General features: G+C 38.4%; 1 protein-coding gene across 2 annotated transcripts; it reads right to left on the bottom strand.

Annotated features, from left to right (window-relative positions):
• Positions 1–1,927: 1,927 nt before the first annotated feature.
• On the bottom strand, positions 1,928–21,198 carry SLU7 (SLU7 homolog, splicing factor). 2 transcript variants are annotated; one of them, XM_042453669.1, is made up of 16 exons: positions 21,097–21,198; positions 19,618–19,802; positions 18,015–18,168; positions 17,576–17,656; positions 16,031–16,195; positions 15,046–15,114; positions 11,869–11,916; positions 10,674–10,805; positions 9,369–9,466; positions 6,925–6,992; positions 5,690–5,829; positions 5,137–5,298; positions 3,684–3,788; positions 3,494–3,565; positions 2,720–2,833; positions 1,928–2,522 (listed from the first exon to the last, which is right to left on the bottom strand). In XM_042453669.1, exons 2-16 carry the CDS (start codon positions 19,794–19,796, stop codon positions 2,343–2,345), a joined length of 1,767 nt encoding a protein of 588 aa, XP_042309603.1. In that variant the 5' UTR covers positions 19,797–19,802; positions 21,097–21,198; the 3' UTR covers positions 1,928–2,342. The 2 variants fall into 2 exon arrangements, with proteins under 2 accessions (XP_042309603.1, XP_042309602.1); XM_042453668.1 differs by lacking the exon at positions 21,097–21,198 and adding an exon at positions 20,869–21,046.
• Between the last annotated feature and the right edge of the window lie 39 nt (positions 21,199–21,237).

The raw sequence follows: 21,237 nt of genomic DNA, 5'->3' as shown, positions 1-21,237 counted from the left end.
ACCAAGAATAAAACTGCAATTAAGGCTGGGGAACCGGGGGTTAAAACTAATTTCTACTGCTATAGATATTTAAGTTTTATTTTTCTGAATGTAATATTATCTTTTTACTCTTCCTTGCTGAAGACATTGAATGAAATCTGAGTATTCAGGAACAAGAAAGAGAAGATGGAAGCTTTGGAAATTATAAAAATGTTGTATTTTAACAAATAATTAAAAAAGAGACGGAAAAGGATTCTTTCTGAAAGTTCTTGGCCATTGAAAAGAAACATCAGACATATCAGTCAATGGGATTTTGTGTGGGACAAGGAACTTGAAAACAGATTGGCAGTGTAGAGACAGTGAGGGACTTTTCTATATTTTTGCATAGTTAATGCACACAGGCAAGTTTGACCAGGATCAGCAGATGCAGAAATGCACCAACTATGCAGTTACTATCTTACTCATGCCAGCTTACTTTTCACCGTGTTAACAGCTGTTGTTTGAGGATATAAAACATATGCTAGATCAAAGTTGGCTTCCTCTTCCCGTTCACAAGAGTGCAGTTTAGTTTTCTTGCAATTGAAATATTCCTTCAAATTTTAATTGCAAGTTACTTCAGGTACCATTTCCACAAAAACAAATGAACAGCCTCTTAGGAGGTGGAGATTGTATTCTGTTCTACAGTTCCCAGTCCTTGATGGCAGTCAAGTCTAAGAGGTGCAGATTTAAGAATAAAGAGGCCAAGCTGCCCTTGAGGACTGAAAACAAATGTTCTTTTTGAAGCTAAACCTTAGCCTTAGGACCCAGCTGTTAGTCACAACCTATAGGGCTTGCTTTCTACCCTATCACATGTCAACAATGTATTTCTGTTGTCATCATGAGAAATAAGTCAGTATCTATCCAAAATAATGTATGGACATCACTATGACAGGAACAATGGCAAGCTGGTAGGAAACATCAGTTTCTTCAGAACACACAGCTACTGACCTGAAAAATCAAGGGGAGCTTAGAAGGGAGACTTCAAGGTGAGATTGCTAAAACAATGTTTATCAGTATGGTACATTTAATTCTCATGATTTAAGTGAGATTTAACTCCCACTATTAAATGATCACAATAGCTACAACAATTGTATTATTGTTGGTTACTACACCATGAATCTAAAGACTACTTTTGAATACATCTGACTTTGCATAGAAAAAACTGCCCCTCTTGCCTTTAATGTTTCCCATGGTCTCTGTTCCTCATCCCCTCTTTGCCACTGTCTCCTTATGTCTCCCAACTGAAATATTATTTCACAAATCTTATGAAGTGGAATCTACTTAAATGTATTTCACAAAACTATTTCTGTTGTTGAAATCATGTAGTTTCATGTTCAAGCTTATTCAGAACCATTAAGTATTAGGACCTATCATTAGATGAAGCTTCCTGAAATTATTCTTGACGGCTGATATAACAAGAAGAATACATATGCTTAGCAGCTATATGAAAATCTGTGAGAATCCAGGATTTTTTCCAAAGAACACAAGGGAAGAAATGGTATAGCTCTTATAAGCAAACACAAGGCTTGTTAAAAGCAGCATCCATCGAAACTAGCTTACCCATAGCAAAATAAGGTATCAAGTAGTACATTTCAGAGCTATTTCTAAACAGTTTGCCCTCAGTGTGTATGTGCAGTTCTAAATGGGTAGAGAAGACCTTGGTGGTTTTGTAGCCATCACACATGTGCGGTGTGTAGGACGAGACAGATACAGGCAGGAAGAAGATACTTCTCCAATTATAAGATGTTTTCAGAGATGAATAAAAATGTGACAGAATATACAATCCCCTTAAGTCAGAGCCCTTTAAACCAATCAAGATGTTTGGCATACTAAGATGAAGTCTGATGAGAAGCTGTCAACAGCTAAGCTTATAATTGTAAGATAGATTTAAAAAAAGTGGCTCTTTTAGTTCCTGATTAAAAACAATGTTTTCATTATTCAGAGGCTTTACACATTTTGCATTAACTCAATATAATCTCTACCCAGGAGTGGGTTACACATGTAGACATTTACCAAGCAGAAGTTACACATTTCTTTCTACTTTGCTCTCTTTTTTAACATATAACACCTTAGATTGATAGTAGCTTTTAATAATTCTTAGACTGGTTTTGAAGAGCAGGTGTGCCATACTCAATTTGACTGAATGTCAAAAGATTCAAATATTTACAAAGGAGAATGCAGTACACTGTGCAGATGTTTCCAGGCCCAACCACATATTTTTCTCTCTCAGTCACATGTTAAAGAAACTGGCAGAGGTTTGTCCATTGGGTCATGAAGTATATCATCACCGGAATCCTATCGACTTCCAATTTCTTTCTCCAAATTTACTGTCCCAGGAACGAAGCCATAGGATCATCTGGTCGCTGCCGCTTCATTCGGTAAGCCTCCATTTCCTCCTCTGTTGGCTCACGGCTTTCATACATGCTGTTGTATGGCCTTTTTCTCTCATCTAACTGCATGATTTCTTTCACGTGAAGGAGACGAGCTTCTTCTGCATTTAATGCCTGTAACATAATCCAAAACTGTGTTAACAACAGAGCCTAGAATGTGAACATTTACTGAAACTACCAAGGAAATGCAAATAACCAATGCAGAAAATGACTGTTCGCTGAAAGACAAGAATAGAAAGAAGATGGAAAAATGGACATGTAGTTGTGATTAGCATTATGAAGATCAAGTTGCTCACTATGGCAAAGTATACCTTTTTCAATTTTTCCTGTTTCTTTCTCTCTTCTCCTTCACTATCAGAACTTGTGCTCTTCTTATGCTTTTTCTTTTTCTTCTTCTTTTCCTCTTTTTGTTTTTCTTGGTGTATCTGTTTAATGTAGAAAAGGTAATAATATAAAATAGATATTGCAGAGGACAGTGCAAAGATTCCAAGCTGCATGGAATTTATTTATTTATTGGACTTATATCTCGCTTTTCTCCCAAAATGGGATTCAAGGGAGCTTACAATAATTTTAAAAGGATAGAACTGCAACAATACAAAAGTTAAGAGAAATTAAAAATAGTTCTAATATTAAAAAAACAGTTAAAAATACAACATAGTTAAAATAATTTCAATTAAAAAATTTAAAACATTAATTTGCATAGATAGTTGCTATGATGCACATATAAAGCTTCCAAATGGCTAGAGATTTTCTTATTTGCTATACCATGTATAAGACATCTGCACTTTTATAATATGCACATGGGCTCTCCAGCACAATTTTTGTAGAGCTCTGTAGAAGAACATAATAAAGCCAAATGCAATGGAGAAGCACTATAAGGATGGCAAGGAACCCACCTATGTTGCAAAGCTAGTAGAAACTGCATTTTATATTCAGTACCTTCTAAGTATTAGGATGAAGAAAACATAGTATTTGTAAAGATGAAATGTTAATCACTACTAGTCTGATCAACAGAGCAATCTTTTTGCTGCACATCACTAGACTTTTGTAGAAAGGAAGGCAGGCAGGAGAAAAAGTCAACCTACCTCTACAAGAGTTTTGGGTTTGGACATATACTCCTCCTCATGCAGGTCACTTGGCAATTCTCCATCAGCATTCTGAAGAAGAAGCAACAGAGTAGCAAAATTAGATTTCACAAAAAAAGACTATCATTAGGCTGGCTTAAAAAAATGTAAAGCAGAAATCTATCATTCTAGTAGATAAGCCAGTTCTTACAGTGAGTTCTTTTCCAGCTTCTCCTGTGCAGTATGAATACTTGACAAATGAGTAGCAGCATTTGTACCCCCATTTGCCTTCTTTCCAATAGGAACCCCAAATACACTGTAGGCAAAGACAAAACAAAACAATATGAAGAAGAAGAAAAAGAAAAATAGTAAATTATATATAATTTTATAAACATGTTTCAAGAAAAACACAACATACACAACATTTTCTAGAAACAGAATATCAGTCTCCTCAGATTTACAAAACCCAGTGTCACATTTTCAGCCTAGGGATGCATAGCATGAAGCCATCATTCCTCTGTATATGAAAGAAGTCCTTACCAAACATTTCTAGGTTGAAACAAAAAGCAGTTCATCCAAAATACAGAATGTGACCCACCCTAAAAAAATTCAAAGTCTCTGACTGGCAATAAAATCTTCTACCTGTCTTGTATTATTATCTTCCAAATCTAGATGTACAAGTCTGTAGTGATAAGAAAAATGTCAATAAATGTTCCTTTAAGTCCTACTAATATATGTGAATGAGAAATATAACCATTTGTTTAATTCTACTAATGAAATGAGGGGGATATGAAAATGTTTCTTTTTAGTGGGATTGTGTCCTTAATGCATTTACAATCATGGCAATTTATGGCATTTCTTGTATACCATTATGACACCATTTCATTTATGTATGTAAAAGAAATATTTTCTTAATTGTTGCTAACAATTTTTACATTTTATACCCCCATTGCCCCATCAGGAAATGAAAATTGTTGCAATTAGCTGAACCAGCCTTTTCTATACTGTACTATTACTCATATTTTCTCTGTAAGCTTTTGCTTTTATACATTTACCTCATGTAAAATTCTGAATAAATCATTAGCAGAAGTAAAACCAAAGAAAATATGTATTAAGATGATCTTCAGTTCCTCCCAAATTAGTCAAGATTAAGCCCCATTGAAATGAATGCAACAAATGATGTGATCAACACATCACATTCCTTTCTAAAGAGCTTAATAATTGATATCTCTTAAATTAGGGCCTTTCTTTTAGAAATTACTGTTTACTTTGAATGGGCTTAGAACAGAAGGACATTCTGCCTCAGTTTCTCACTTCATTATAATTTTGCCAAGGGAGAGTGTATTCAGTGACTCAACCAAAGTCACTCTGTCAAGTTGCATTTCCACTTAGCCATGAATCTCAATGGGTGATGCTGGGCCAGACCCTCTGTTTCCACCTGAATTTATTCACATCTTTGTTGTGAAGATAAAGAGGGAGGGGGGGGGGGGGGATGAAAGACCAAAAATATATTGTGTACTTGCTTGAACTCCTAAGAGAATAAATAAACTGAAATGTATAATGTAAATATACTTGAGTATAAGAACCCTGCTCGAACATGATCAAGTGTATTGCACTTGAACAGCCTTATTTTTTTTTTAAAATCTCTTTTTCTAGGTGCTAACCGTGTGATTGTTGATCATTATATCTTCCTCGTATTTAGAACGAGCAACAGCTTTCTCCTGGCCTTTAATAACTGTTCCATGTCTAGAATATTCCACATAATCTTCTGTCTGAGCAAGCAGTAATTCAGGTGGTGGGGCATCCAGATGTTCTTGTCCACCATACTAGAAAAAAGTTTTGAAAATCTTTAGTGAAATACTAGTTAACATGTAACTATATAATATTTTACAGGTGCTCAAAATACTGTTATTTATATCTCTCTGTGTCTGTACTTCATTGAAGAAATCACATGTCACATGTCTACTGATGATTATACTCATTCAGTATAAATCACTACAATAGAGCAACAATTTGCAGTACTGGGCTCTTTTAAGTAAATGCACCTCAAGTTTAGAACTATACATCAATTTCCTTTCCAAAAGCATATTGGCTTTTTAATAGTTTTAGCAAAAGTTTCTGTCATTTGACTTTGTGAGAACTATAATACTAAAATATGCATGTGCAAATACCACATACTTTTACAAAAAAGACATCTTCAAGAACACCAATACCTACCTTCTCTAAGATGCTTTCTTTCTGTTGTTCTTTAAAGTCTTCTTTTTTCACTTTGAAGGATTTATACAAGAGTTCAAGCTTTGTAGGGTCTGCCTGAAGGTGAACTTCAGAGCCTTTTTCATAAGCCTCCCAGGCAAACACTTTGGAGATCAAGAGAAGGAAAGATCATCAGTTGTTCTGATATACATGAATTTAAGCTATTAGGTTTATCACAATGGGAACCTCGAATATAAAATTTTGCAACAAAGTGGGAGGAAGTGAAGGACAACAGCAGGGCAAAAAGATGGCTTTCTCTTGATTCACCTTTCTCCTTCCTGAAATGCTTTCCAGTTCCAGGATACAGTGGTACCCCGGGATACGAAATACCCACGTTACGAAATTTCCGGGATACGAAAAAATCCCATAGGAAATAACTGTTCCGGGTTACGAAGGTTATTTCGGGTTACGAAGAAAATTTTGGTGCTTTTCGGCGCTATTTCACACGAAATCGCGGCTTTTCCCCATTAGCGCCTATGGGTTTTCGGCTTGCGAAGGCTTTTCGGGTTACGAAAGCGGCGGCGGAACGAATTAATTTCGTAACCCGAGGTACCACTGTACTTACCATGGGTCTCTTGGAGCCTGACTGTGTGGAGCCAGCTCCAAGGAGAGCCACTGCTTGCCCAGTGCCCTTCTACTTTGATGGTCACTAGTGATCGGGGGAAAGGAAGTGCATCAGCTTGGAGAATATGCATTTTCCAAGGTCTTTTCCCACTCCGTCTAAGGAGCTGAGGGAAAAAGGGAAAACTGGGCTTGGAGGACACATGGATATTGGAAACCCACTTTATGCTAAAAGGAAGTAAATTGTCTGTTAATTCCTATCTGTAAATGACTGGTTGATCACATGACTACATGCTGTTGTCTGCAGTCAACATTTGTTTGGCTGTGGATGGTTGTGTGTACACTCATACTTTCATATCTGAAAGCTGGTCAAGCTTTTAAGGGGAATGAGGTGTGCAAGTGATACTCTTTAATACATTCAGGATTTTTCTGAGTATTTTAGAAGATGCCACCAATAGTGACTGATTCCTGCGATATTCCTTCCCCCATATACACAGCTACACATGCAACAAATCCACCCTTCCTAACAGTTAAGTGGGTGTGGTTTTCTCCCCAAAACATAAAAGATCACATTTAAAGTATAGTTTATTAAGAAAAAATGTGTGACACCACTTGGGGAGATGTTAGCCAGTACTTACGCTGAGTCTGTGCCATTGATATGGTAGCTCCAGTGTAACGAACAAAGTTATCTCCTGCGTAACTAACTCTGGAAGAAAGAAACAGATTTGACCTTGTAAGTGAACATGTTCCTAGTATGGTTTGAACGTACATATGCACAGAAAGTACAGTGGTACCTCGGGATACGAAATACCCAGGTTACGAAATTTCCGGGATACGAAAAAATCCCATAGGAAATAATTGTTCCGGGTTACGAATGTTTTTTCGGGTTACGAAAAAAATTTTGGTGCTTTTTCCGGCTTTTTCGCACGGAATCGCGGCTTTTCCCCATTAGCGCCTATGGCATTTCGGCTTACGAAGGCTTTTCGGGTTACGAAAGCGGCCGCGGAACGAATTAATTTCGTAACCCGAGGGAGCAGTGTATAATAATTGTCTTATTAATTTATGACTTTACAATAAGAGAGCTTCCTTGTTCATGATGTGGCACTGGAATTCACCATACTTCTCATGCTGCATTTTAGCTAGGAGGAGCTACTTCCTTGTAGGCAAAAATGTGAAAATGACTTAATAATAAGATTTAGTGATACATAAGTTGACTTTCACCCAACACCCTGTGAAAAACAGTCTACTTGGTGTATCTCTGGGAGAAATTACTCTACTTATCAACATTTTCAAGTTTGTAAACAGGAGTAATGTGCACAATCAGTAACTGCCAAAACACTGTATGAAAAACAACCTTTTCATAACATCTTAAATGAAAAAGAAATTTCTTGCTATCTTCCTTCAACCATCTTCCTTTCTGAATTACCCTAAGAAAATGAAAAAAAGTGTTCACACAAGCCACAATTATTACCTAGCCAGTCCCCCACAGAGCTCACTACCAGGTCTTCTCCATCTTCCAAGCCCTCTGCATGTGCCTGAGCACTCAGAAGAGGTGAGAATAATTGTGCACCTAGAGGCCATTTTCTTTGCTTCAGTCTCAGTGAGCCCTGGGCAAACTCTCCAAAATATCAAAGCCCAAAAGCAAATAATGGAAGTGGCCAAATGTCAAGTCAGCCCTCCCTATCCATGGATTTCTTATTCATAGCGTCAACCACCCATGGCTTGAAAATATTTTATTTTAAAAATATATCAATTCCAAAAAGTAAACTCTTATTTTGCCATTTATATAAGTGATACCATTTCATTATGCCATTGTATTGAATGAGACTTGAGCATCCACAGATTTTGGTACCCATGAGGGCTCCTGGAACCAAAGCCCAGTGGATACCAAAGGCCCATTGTACAAGGGCGTCCTGCACCTTTAAAAGAGATGAATTGCCATCAAAAAGGCAGCCCATTGTGTTTGAAGAAGGGCCAAGGGCTGCAAAAACAGCTTTGATGGGCTGCAGACCACATTTTGTCCACCCTGACTTAAGAGTTGGCGATTTATCTCACCAGCTATAAGCAGATAAAACAAACAAACAAACAAGCTTAATTTATATACCGCTTCATACCACCTAAGCGGTGTCTAAGCGGTTTACAACTGTTAGCTAATTTGCCCCCAACAATCTGGGTACTCATTTTAGCGACTTGGAAGGATGCAAGCCTGAGTCAAGCTTGAGCCCTTTAGCTGGTCTTGAACTCGCAACCTTGTGGTTTTGAGTGAGTGGCTGCAGTACAGGTATTTAACCACTGTGCCACCAGGGCTCCCTCCTATATTATCCAAGCTGAAATGATGGAAAACTCTGCCTTGCCCTTAGTTCTGTGGTTTAAGAAGAGGCCCTGACAAAAGAGGCAAGAATGAGAGACTCCAGCAATTTCTTTCTCCTTCCTTACTTGGATACACAAAGTGCTTAAAGAAGGGAATACAAGTTGCTAGACATAATGCTCACTGGAGGTCTTATGACCTGGGATGTGGATGCCTGTGCACCATATTCTTTATTCTATAGTTTATTCTAGAGACAAAATTATAACTCTAAAGACTAATAATTTGCTCTCAAACTGGTACAGCTACAAAATCAAATTCAATGAAGTTCATAATATGAAACCAGTACTGGCACCAGCACCGCTCATAATTTCCACTGTTATATACTGCTTCTTTGGCAGGAAAATATTTATGTTTGCAAAGACACACAATTTAATTAATTTAAATTTGTTACAATTTATATATTGAGAATAAAAATTCTGCCAAGGCAGAATTATATTACAAGTAATATAAACATTCATTAATAAAAGGTACTATAAAGCATTATTCGAAATCACAGCCTGTAAGAATCTGTTCCACAGGACAACTGATGGAAGTAGGATCTGGGATTGGTTTAGCAGAAGTAGGAGCCTTTCTTTCTTTCCCTCTCTTGCTGCCTCCCAATCCTTCCCACAGTATAGCTGGTGGCAATGGCCATATATGTGTGTAGAAAGGACAGTCCAGCCCACGACATAGTCACTTTGTCAAATTATTGAAGCAAGTTAATTATAGACTTACTCATCTGGATTCTTTCCTGCGTTGGCATATGGATTCTCTCTCATTGCTCTGGTTTTGGGGTCATAGTATGCAGAGTTGGGGTCTAGATTCCGCAAGTACTGGAAAAACATCAGAATGCTGACTTGAAACTTTTGGTCAGGTAATAAGAGTACCTTGATTATATACTTCTGCACAACACAGCTATTCTGAAAGCACAACTCAATAAAACAAGGGTTCCCAAAATGTTGCTAACTTTCTCTTGAGAAGATACACCTAAGTCTCCTATAGGTCAAAAAGTTATCCCAACAGCTTAAAATGCACCCAGTCTGTTTGAACTGGGATACACTCTACATTCTGTCACTCATCACAATGCTATCAACTAGCCCCCATTCAGATATTTTAGGAAGGAATGCTGTGTTTCAGAAGAGAAAGGGAGAGATACATTTCTGTCTTTTGGCCTCTCCAAAAAGGCAATGCAATTTTTGATAGATGCTGTTTATCCACCATGAAATCCTCTTAGAACAATCCCATATAGAAATAGGTAAAATCAACAATACAGTAATACACAGTATTATCTTTACTCACCTGGAGGCAATTTTAATTTACCTCAGACATATCTCTAATAAAGCCCATTAAGAGAAATGGATTTTACTTTCCAGCTTTGAGCATGCTTATCACTGGAATAAACTTATTACTTCATTTCAAGTAAAGATAAAGCAAACCCCTTTTCTTTATTTTATATTATACCATTTTTACTAGTGTGCATTATCAAAGCATGAATCTTGAACCCACAAATCACTGGTCCTCTAAGGAGAGATTTGGAATTTGTTCAAAGTGAGGCTCATGCCTTCAACAAAGGCTGAACTGGATTCCTGTCAAAACTCAGGGATAAATTCAGAAGTATACAGAAACACAGGCAATATGTATTCAAAAATTGATATATTTCCTCTTCTGTGTCCTCCACATAAGTGAAATGCTGTGGAAGGCAACTGACATTTTGTTTTCCAAAGGACAGCTCTAGCTTTGATTCAGGAAATAAATTTACTAGGACACTATGCTTCTAGACAAGACGAAGAAGGAACTTATCAGAAGTTGTACCAGTATTTTCACTGCATATTGAGACTGTGTTTGTGGCACCAGCACTCTGGATTTCAAGGAACAGCTTGAGAGTCAGCCCTAATTGAGAAATCCCTGTTCTCATTGCTGCCTGAATAGTAATAGTAATTATAGCTTGGAAAAATAAAAGAATAAGTAATTAAGACAATGAGGATAATGACATGGAGGACAATAACTAAATAAGGACAATAGTTCATGTGCATCTCTTACTTTAGCAGTATCTTCTCGAATACGCAGGTTTCGGACTGTAATTCGCCTTTTGGAATCAAAATTTTGTCCAGGCATATCAATATCATCTGCATATTTGTCTTCGTCTTCTCCTTCACTATTATGATCTCTTTCCTGAAAATGAAAGTGAGACATATTTTTTAAAATGAATTTTATTAATTAAAATATCACATCACATTCATCATATAAAACAAACAGACAAAAGAAATCTTTGAAGGGTTCAGAGAGGTTAAGCAGACAAAAAAGTAAATTGCATATATTGTGGGATTTTCTTCTTATCTTCATATTCTGGGCATCTTATGCACATTTGTTAGTATCTTCTTTCATCGTCCTTCTTGTTCTTTCTCCTTCTCAGACCTTCTCCTTACATAATCCAACCTACTTAAATCCTTCTCCTAACCCCCTTCTACTTCGCATCCTCTTTCAAAATGCAGTGACACATATTAAGTAAAATAGTAGTGAGGGAGAATTCACATGTAGCTGACCGCATATATGATGGCCTTTGGTTACATGCAGCAAAAAAATAATATCTACATGGCTTTATTACTGGAAGGATAAACAAAGTTGACTAAATACTCTGCAAATAAAAATACACTTGTATACAAGTCACATACATACATGAAAATTAGGTTAGATGCAGTATTTGTTGGTCGAACAGCCAGGGTAGAGCCAGGAGGAAGGAGGCAATTTAAGCTAATTTGTTCTCACTATGTAACCTATTGGGCCATCTTCCACTGATCCGTAGGGATTCCCTAAACATCTAAAATAGATTTGCCTCCTTCTTATCACCAGCAGAAATGAACCACTGGATCACAAAGCTTCCACACACAAAAGAGACTTTACACCTGTGGGACACAAATGTCAAATCCAGGATTTTAAAAGTATGCTATAATTTGAGTATGATCTGGTTTGCCAAAGACAAGTTTAGTGTTCCATCAGAGCAGTGTGTTCCATCAGACCAAGATTACCAGAACTGGATATTAAGCTTTTTTCAAGATGGCTCATATTACCCAGATGAAAGGGCAACAAACATCTTGTCAGGTCTGTTTAAAAAGAAAAAATATTTTTAAAAACCCAACAACAACAAAGAAAGGAAAACACTCCCAGAACATGATATCTCAAGCCCTTTACGTGGGACCTCCCCCATGTTGTGCCTCTTTACAATATGGTTTCTTACTGTTTGTGAATTTGGTTCTTCTTCATCCCATCGATGTCGTGGGGAGTTCTGCAACAAACAAACAAACAAACAAAAAATGTATCGGTACAGTACAGAAAACTACATAGCAAAGTTGTGGGAGGAATGAAGAAGAATGTCTTTCCTGAGATAAAGTACAGATAACAGTTTTAAAATATATATTCTACTGGAATTTAAAAGCCAGAAGAAAATAGGCTACTAACTTGCATTTTAATTATGCAAAATATTCCAAAGAGGGTTTGCAATGAATCGGATTTGTTTCAAGTTGATTAGTTCCTCAAGCTACTAACAAAATATTTGAATAAAATTTTGGAACACACACACCTTTAAACAACCTTTTCCACACGAACTTCAGAAATTAATGTTCTTAAATGATGGACTATTAATATTGGGAATTTAAAGGGTTAATGAGACAATTAAAATGTTAATTCACTATGAATGCTATTTTATAGTCAGGTTACTATTTTTGAAGATGGACATCTACAGTTTAATCACAACAGGTTTACAACTGGATATAGTGTGTAATGAACAACACAATTATTGGTAAAACACATTACAATGAGACAAAAAAAAAGGTCTGTTTGGGGAGAGGGACCATAGGTTGATACAGCACTAAATACAGCACTACCCCATTGATACAGCACTGAAATTCTGGGAGAGCTGTCAGTTTTGATACTACTAAGCTAGACAGACAAGTGGCTCATAAGTACTGTACTAATTATTAGTAAGTTCTTACTTTAAAAGCCCATTTCTTTGCTCATATTTTCCTCATTTTTGAGACTGTAGTTGCATTTTTAAGCTAGCACAGTAAATGCTCATAAAATGCATTTCTTCATGTTATACTTTTATCTAACAATGATCAGGAAGGATCACACCGCTGATCTTCACATGTGTAAATCAGTCCTAGTTCTATTGGATTGAATAAGGAAAGGGAATATTCCCAAATGGAGAACATATGCCTCAGTCAAATTAGTGCACAAAACAAAAGGATAATTCAAACACAGGAAATGAAAACAAACACTTAAAGCAAGGTTGAGGAATCTCTGGATCACAGCCCAACAGTTGTTCCATTCTGTTTAGACAGCAGTATTTTCTCAAAATCAGCCGCTCCTACCAAAGTCAAATTCCCTCCTGATAGGTCCAAAACACACTGCAGAAATAATCCAGTTTGAAACTGCTTTAACTGCCCTGGCTCACTGCCAGGGAATCCTGGGAATTATAGTTTATTCTGGCACCAGAGTTCTTTGACAGAGAAGGCTAAATGTCTCACAAAACTACAGTTCCCAGAATTCCCTAGCATTGAGCCAGGGCAGTTAAAGTGGTCTCAAACTGGATTATTTCTCCAGCGTGTTTGGATCATAGTAATTCATTCTGCTGTTTTGAGAAACATAATTTGCACCTTGTACACTGCAAGCACTCTGCCCACATCTTGGAAACATGTCTTCAACCTAACTATATATACTAAAAAACATAGGAAAAAAATCTTTTTAAATTTTTTTTAAAAATTAAATTACAACATTCTTATAATATTGAGAGTTTTCACTTCCTTCATCACTAAGAACTCAGGTATCATGGTTGTAGCAGAAAAGAGCAAAAGCAAATTCACTTTGGTCAAGTAAAAGATTTTGCACTCCTAAATTAAAGGACTGTGTAATTTCTACATTGTATAATTTCCTTCAATCTGGAACACAGAAGATTAATGTCTGCACAAAGAAAATAAATCTGCATGGAAAGTAACCATTAGGTTTTGTTTCATAACTTCCTGCTTTAAAGAATGCAATCGAAACAGTTAGAATAGCACATTATTTACCAGAACTCTAGTTTGAAAACTGGTAAATACTTAATTCAGAAACTTATCACACACAGTTTAAAGTAAAGGTTTTTGAAGGAAGATACTCCTGTATTGCAACAGAAAATACCCAATTACAGATGGTATTAATGCAGTGCAATTTTAGGCTGCATCAATAAAAGTATAGTGTTTAGATCAAGAGAAGTAATAGTGCCACTCTATTCTTCTCTGGTCAGTACCCACCTGGAATATTGTGTCCAGTTCTGGGCACCACAATTCAAAAAGGACGTTGAGAAACTGGAGCGTGTCTAAAGCAGGGCAACTAAAATGGTGAAGGGTCTGGAAACCATGTTCTATGAGGAACGACTTAGGGAGCTGGGGATGTTTGGCTTGGAGAAATGAAGGTTAAGAGGTGATATGATAGCCCTGTTTAAATATTTGAAGGGATGTCATATTGAGGAGGGAGCAAGCTTGATTCTGCTGCTCCAGAAAACAGGACCCGGAACAATGGATGCAAGCTCCAGGAAAAGAGAGTTCACCTCAACATTAGGAGGAACCTCCTGACAGTAAGGGCTGTTCAACAGTGGAAGACAGAGAGTGGCGAAGTCTCCTTCTTTGGAAGTCTTGAAACAGAGGCTGGATGGCCATCTGTCAGGAGTACTTTGACTGAGATTTCCTGCATGGCAGGGGCATGGACTGGATGGCCCTTGTGGTCTCTTCCAACTCTACGATTCTAAATTATATTCTATGTCCTTTTTTCCAGGAGGGAAAGAATATATTTAGAACAGCTGCTGTTGTTAGGAATATTATGGAACAGAATAGTTTATAAGTCAAGTCTTTATCTCCAAATCCTCATGTTGTATTTGTGTATGGACATGTTTATTTAAACATTGTTATACATTATGTTGTCCACTGTTGTTTGTCCACTTATGGATGCCATCGCCTTAGTTTTGTTTAGGAGACTTAAGACACCTGAGGCCTGGGTGGTTACAACACAATCACTATCAGCTCTTTTTTGTGCTTTTGCTTTACTGTTTTACTAAATTTCAAAATAGCTGTTTTAAAAAAGCTTATGACTGAACTCCAAAAACATAAAATAAAACCCAAATAATCACAATATTATCCCACACAGAAACCGTTCTGGCTCTTCTCTTCTGAAGCTCTAGTATTACAAGCCATACTGCCCCCTAGTGAAGAAAGGCAGAACTTTCTGCAAAATGAAGGGAATGCCTAAGCATTTCTATAGGTTGGTTTACAGTGAAAATTTTGTCTTAAAATAAATATTATTGCTATCATTGTCCTATGGTAAATGTGAAAAGATAATGTAAGAAACAAGAAAATTCACACCATCTTTGGTTAAATTCACTCACCACCTGTTCTGTCAGTTTCCCTGAAGCAAGCTCCTCCTGTAGCTTCTGTGCTTTCAAAGTACGTTTAGCCTATTAAAAGGAAAGCAGGATTACTATTCACATGGTATTTAGATGTTCCACAGCAATTTCATTAATCAAAGAACCACTAGTTTTGTCTACTTTTACTGTGAGATTAAAGGTTATATTATCCAGAATTATCAACCATTAGTGGAGGGGGGAAAAACACCTTTCATATGGTAGTTTTCTTTAGAGTATATCTTTCATTGGATTTAGTCTGAAAGCTACTCTTCATTTCCCTTACTGATTTTATTAAGACAATGGCTAACAATGGTATGCATTCTATGGTCAACACTAACCAGATTCTCTCCAAAATTGAGGATTGAACTCAGAGATGTTTGTACAAATGGAAAAGCACGGTCATCCATGTAATGGAGTTCTGCCAACTTCTCTCAATTTCCTTATTGCCCTGCAATCTTCTCTGCCCTCTTTATATGTTGTTCCACCAAGTTCTTTGACACTTAGTTGCAATTTGAGGGGACTAAAGAATAGTACCAATTTGTGGATTTCAAGGGAACTATGGTAATAATTAATCTTAGATCATAACTATGGTTAAACCATAATTAAGGATGAGAAAGTACATACAGTGGAGACAAATCTTTATAGAGTTAACATTACATTTGTTCCAGGTCAACCAAAGATCATCTTAAGAATAAGATCATCCACTACAGTCTAACATACCTAAAATGCAAAATTAACTTCCTTATTAATTCTAGGCCTGGTGGGTAGCTCAGTAACTGATCACAAGTGAAATTTGTGGCATTACAAGGTAAGAGGGAAAGACTCTTGTCTGAAAGCTCAGAAAGCTGCCTGTCAGTGGAGACAACACTGAACTAGATGGACCAAGGTCTTTTTCACTTCAATTCATACCACACCTATTCAATGGATGCATTAGTTAGTAATCTCTATAAAAGTAACACCTACTTACTAGATCAACTTTGGCATATTCTTCTACAATTTTCATGTGCTCTTCTGGATTGTAGCCATTCCAACGGTCTCGCTTTCCATCATAATCAAACATCAGTTGAGGCTGCATGTGCTCATCCGGGGCAATGTTAGTTCCTGTGTATTTTGCTCCAACTCTTCTGGGTCTCTGCAGGGAGCAAAAAATAACATAAATTCTGCATCATATCCTTGTTCTTTGGAATGGGAAATGGACACATTATTACTGATGTCTGACAGTGGATCTTAGGGAAACAACAAAAATCCTGCTGAAAGCATCACACAATACAAAGTACAGTGCACTTGTGTCATATGCGGGTGGCCTATTCAGCTTATGCTGAAAGCCATGCAACAAGGAAGAAATGGTGTGTACTTGTGGTGTGCACGTGCCCCCACGTCCGAGCAGCATTAGTTTAAATGGGGCTCAAGCATACATGGAATTTGTCTTATGTGGTGAGTGTGTGTGTCTGGAATGGATCCCCCGTGTAAGACGAGGGCACACTGCATTATTTTTCTGACTTTTCCCTCCTGCACATACTTTCCTGCTTTTATATATATTTGCAGTTTCCATGTGGTCAGGACCCATGCTGCACTGCTAACATTAGAAACAAGTAAACCACAAGTGAAAAATATGGTTCCTTCCAAAGCAAACCTTCACTGTCTACAAGGTAACTTCAACTCTGACATGAAAAGGGAACTATGTGATCTGTCAATGCAATGTAATTTTTTGTGCATGGAAGCGGCAATCACATTGGTATGGCATATAGGAATAGGCTTTATCCTCCACCATCAGAGGACATAAGCTTCAGCTATTCCAGGAAAAAAAACATTCTATCACAGGAGCATAAAGACCTCTGGTACTGAGGGCACACAGGAAACAAATATACCTCAGCACTGGACCATCTGAGAGGGTGCTGTTTCAGCTGTCATGTAACAAAACATTTGGTGCTCAGATTCCCTCCTGGAAAATAACTGCTTTCTGCTGCCTGTTGGCATGAAAGAATATTCATGCTAGTTCACCCTTGGATATAAGATCATTCCACATCTAGTTCAAAGAGACACTCCCATGTGGAAACCCTTCATCTAACTGCTAGTCCTTTTGAGTAGAGCCACCAAATCAATTGTTAAATGATAAGTCAACACTCATCTGAACCCCATTAAATCAATGGGTTTACTTCAGTTGGGGCAGCAATTGGTCTTTACTTATTTTTAATGTGGAAAACTGTATATCTGAATCAAGAGATGCTTCCCACGTCTCCCACATTCCTACCCAGTTAACAACAGGAATTTATTTGTTGGTCTTCCCATCCCATGTTGTCAGCTGGTGAATTAAGTCTTTATGTTTCAAGAAAAATAGGGTAAATCTGAAGCCTAAGAAAAGAACAGTATACAAAAATATAAGACTATTTTAATAACTATTTTACATTCAAACCAGATCTGTATTTAAATTTGATACAGTAGTGTCTTATACTGTACTGACATTTGCAAAGTGAGCAAATCCAGTTTAAATGAGTAACAACAATTTGTTTACCTCTAGACAATCCTTTTTCTTGTGTGTTAATGCACCACAGTTCTCACAGGCTCCTTTACGGTATTTAGTTGCAAAAGCATTCTAAAAAACACAAACACAAATGAATATTTCATAGCAACAGCATATTTAGTTTTTCCCTTCCATTACTGAAAATATGACAGTACCAATTTGACTCCACAAGAAACAGCTTGGTTAGCCAAATTCCATTGCTCTGAAATGCTAATTGTAGGCAATTATATCCTTAGCTAGAAGTATAACCCAACAAACCATCTGGTATAAAACTGTCCTACAACATTTTGTACTTGGAAAGCATGACAAACTGTCAATCTTTTGAACGCCAGAAATGAGCACACACACACACTTACATATACACACAGCAAACCGATTAGAGCATATTTTAGTGTGCGACTACAGTCCCTTATTACACATTGTTACCTACTTCTTTGACTCCTCGCTTATACCATTCCCCCAGTGATGTAAATTCACGTTGCTTCTCTGGCTGAGGTCGCTGATGCTTTAGTGTAGGTCTTTTTGAAGGATCAATATACCAGGGCACTGAAGAAATGTACTGAGGAATATGAGGGTTGATGTCCCTGTAATAAACAGAAAACAGAACAGTCAGTATATACACTTATCTGGGAGTAGGCTCACTCGAGATGGCAGAACATATTTCTGAGAGAACAAGCAAGAGAGTATTGCTATACAAGATCAGAAAAACTGCTATCAAAAGAAAATGTTGAAAACTCATTAACTAGAATGGTGACCTACAATCACTAGGAGTTCCAATTCTTTGTAAAGGTATTGAAAAAAACATTAGGCTGAACTCCCGTTAGTGAATTACTGTGGAGTAAGTCCAACTTAAGCCGCCATAACCCACTTTTTGTTTGTTGTTTGTGGAGGTCAATATTCTGCACAATGGCCAAAATCCTCCCCAATTCACCTTTTCAGAGAGGCAGCCCCCAAACACAGCCATTTCTGTGTTGGTGGAGCGCAGCATGAGTGGCACAGAAATGTACAGCTATTCTCCTCTGGTTGCGTGTACTATGACAGGTATCCTCAGGGAGCTCCCAGCAGTACTTGAAAGGTCCCAAAGGATGATGTTATTATTGTACATTCAACTAAAGGAGAATAGCTGGACACTGCTCTGCTGTACCCTCTTGTTCTCTATCAACGTGGAAATAGCCATCTTGTGATGCCTCTCACGGAAAAGGTGGATTTTCAGTGTTTGAACCAGATGTCTTGTGGCTACATGCTGGGCTAGTACCAATGTCTCAGCTTCTTTGTTTACTTACTCTGCAGCATGTGTGAATGTTCATGCTGATGAATTGTTCCTGAGGCCTGACTAGCTGGCTATGTTATTGGCCAGGGATTTCTGACTGGTTGGTGGTTGTTTATTTTTCATAGATATTGCGGCGATGGCTGTTTTCCCCCTTGCAGCATTGACTTTCTTTTTCTTTCTCCTCCCTACTTCCCAAGCCAGAGTGGACATAGAGGATTTTCCACTGGTGTAACTTCAACAAGTCTGTCTTCTCACTGATCTTTTCACTCTGTTATATTGATTGACAAGGCTCCAACTCTACACAAACATACTAGAAAATAAGTTCCACTGAACTCAGTGAGCCCCAACAGAAAAGACAACAACGGCTTCAAACAGATGACACGAAAGAAGTGGTTTCAGGATGCTTTGGGGGCATGGTGTTTAGATGATGTACACCCCGGAAGTGGCCGGAAACTGTGCCGTGGCTACTCTAATGGGGGAAATGCCAGACTAAAAAGAACCAGAAATAAACTTGTCTAACCCAGAAAGTGAGCACCTTTGACAGTGTAAATAAACACCCCAACACAAGACTGGTCCCAAAGGAGCACTTCATCCTAACCTGGTGTAAAAATACACCAGTGCAGGTGTGCATTTAAAAATGACGGAGCTGGTGGCGGCAATGCAAAAAAGGGAAAGTGTGATACTTCCAATGGTTGGTAAGTACTACATATGCAGACCACAAAGTCCAAGAGGGGGCTTATTAAGAGCTTTACACAAGACTTACTTTCCCTCTTCGTCCACTTCGGCTGGCGCATTGCCCAGTTTACGCTGTTCTTCCAATTCCTTCTTCTTTCTCCAGTCCTCCCTTGTCATCTTCTTAGGCTCTTCTAAGCCATTTGATCCCCCACCTGGAGGGGTAGCAGCTATTGTTTCCATACTCCCAGACTCCATAGTCTTTTCCATAGTAACCTATTCAGATAAACCAACAACATAAACACATACAGATTAAGAAATGTCAAAATGACTTATGGACAACCTCCAAAATATTTATAGCTAACCACATATTCAGCATTTTGCATGGGCATCTTCATCAGGCAAAATGTTACAAACCAAACAGGAGAAAAAACAACAACAATTGGAGATGTTAGTCAGATGTTGAGATGCAACTGGACTTTACATTTCCTGGACTCTGAACATCTCCCTATTGCCGCATGGCCAGAAGGAGGAGGAGGAGGAGCCTGCCTGCAAAAGACAGTCTCCCCAGCATACCATCATTATTAATGACGGAAACAACATGCAGGCATCTGACTAAGATCTTCAATTGCCCCCCCCCTTGAAAGATGGTTTGTAACATTTTGCCTGATGAAGAAGCCATTGAGCTTCCAATGCTTGCAACAAGTATATTGTGCGTTTCAGTGGGCCAATAAAGGTATCAGTGATGGATTTTTGTTTTCAGTTGTGCTGTGTGCCTTTGAGTCATTTCTGACTTATGGCAACACTATCGTGTCTTCGTGGCAAAATTTGTTCTGAAGGTTTTTGCCATTGCCTTCCTTTGAGGCTGAGAAAGTGTGACTTGCCCAAAGTCACCCAGTGCTTTTATAAATTCAGGAAACCTCAGAGGCCACACTGGCAGTAAATGCCATACTGCTCACAGCTGGCATCAGAACCCTGTTTCTGTGGACGCTGTCCATGAAACCGCAACAGTCACAGCTTGTTTTGGTAGTTAGCAAATACAGCTGTTCTGCATGTTTGCGCTTGACGCGTTGTCAATATGTCTGTGCTCAACGGAGAGCCAGCGTGGTGCAGTGGCTTAAGCATTGGATTATGACTCTGGAGGACAAGGTTCGAATCACCGCTGGGCCCCGTAGACCTAGTGGGTGGCTTTAAGCAAGCCACACTCTCTCAGCCTCAGAAAGCCCTGCCATAGGTTGCTTGCCTTTGCTGGAAGCGACCTGAAGAAGGCACACAATAACAATAACAACAGCAACAACTAATGAATATTTGGATTTAACACACGACATAACCCTGGCTATACCTCACACTGCAGCATCACCACCCACGAGCCACTCTTGGGCCGCCCAATAAAGCTATCCCTGCTCTGGGGATTGTGGTGGATGGCGCTGTCCTTTGCGATAGGGCCACCTCTGGAGAGGCTTAGTTGCAACCCGTTCTGTGGCCCTCTCAAACCCCAAAAGCAGACTACAAAAACCACAACACACACACTACTTCCGGTATAACATGACAGCCCCCGCACAAGACTCACCCGAGGGCCAGCAGCCTCTGTTCCTAAAACTCGAGCAAGGCTTCGGTCCTAACCAGGCCTCACTTCCGCTTCCCACAATGCAGCGCGCCGCCTCATTAGCTGCCTCCCTTTTTTCTTAAAGGGGCAGGGCTCTGTTTTTAC

The sequence above is a fragment of the Sceloporus undulatus genome, chromosome 2, assembly GCF_019175285.1.
Source record: "Sceloporus undulatus isolate JIND9_A2432 ecotype Alabama chromosome 2, SceUnd_v1.1, whole genome shotgun sequence".
In the NCBI taxonomy this organism is placed as follows: Eukaryota; Metazoa; Chordata; class Lepidosauria; order Squamata; family Phrynosomatidae; genus Sceloporus; species Sceloporus undulatus.
The sequence above is the reverse complement of the archived record's forward strand: the minus strand, read 5'-3'. Positions and strand labels throughout refer to the sequence as shown.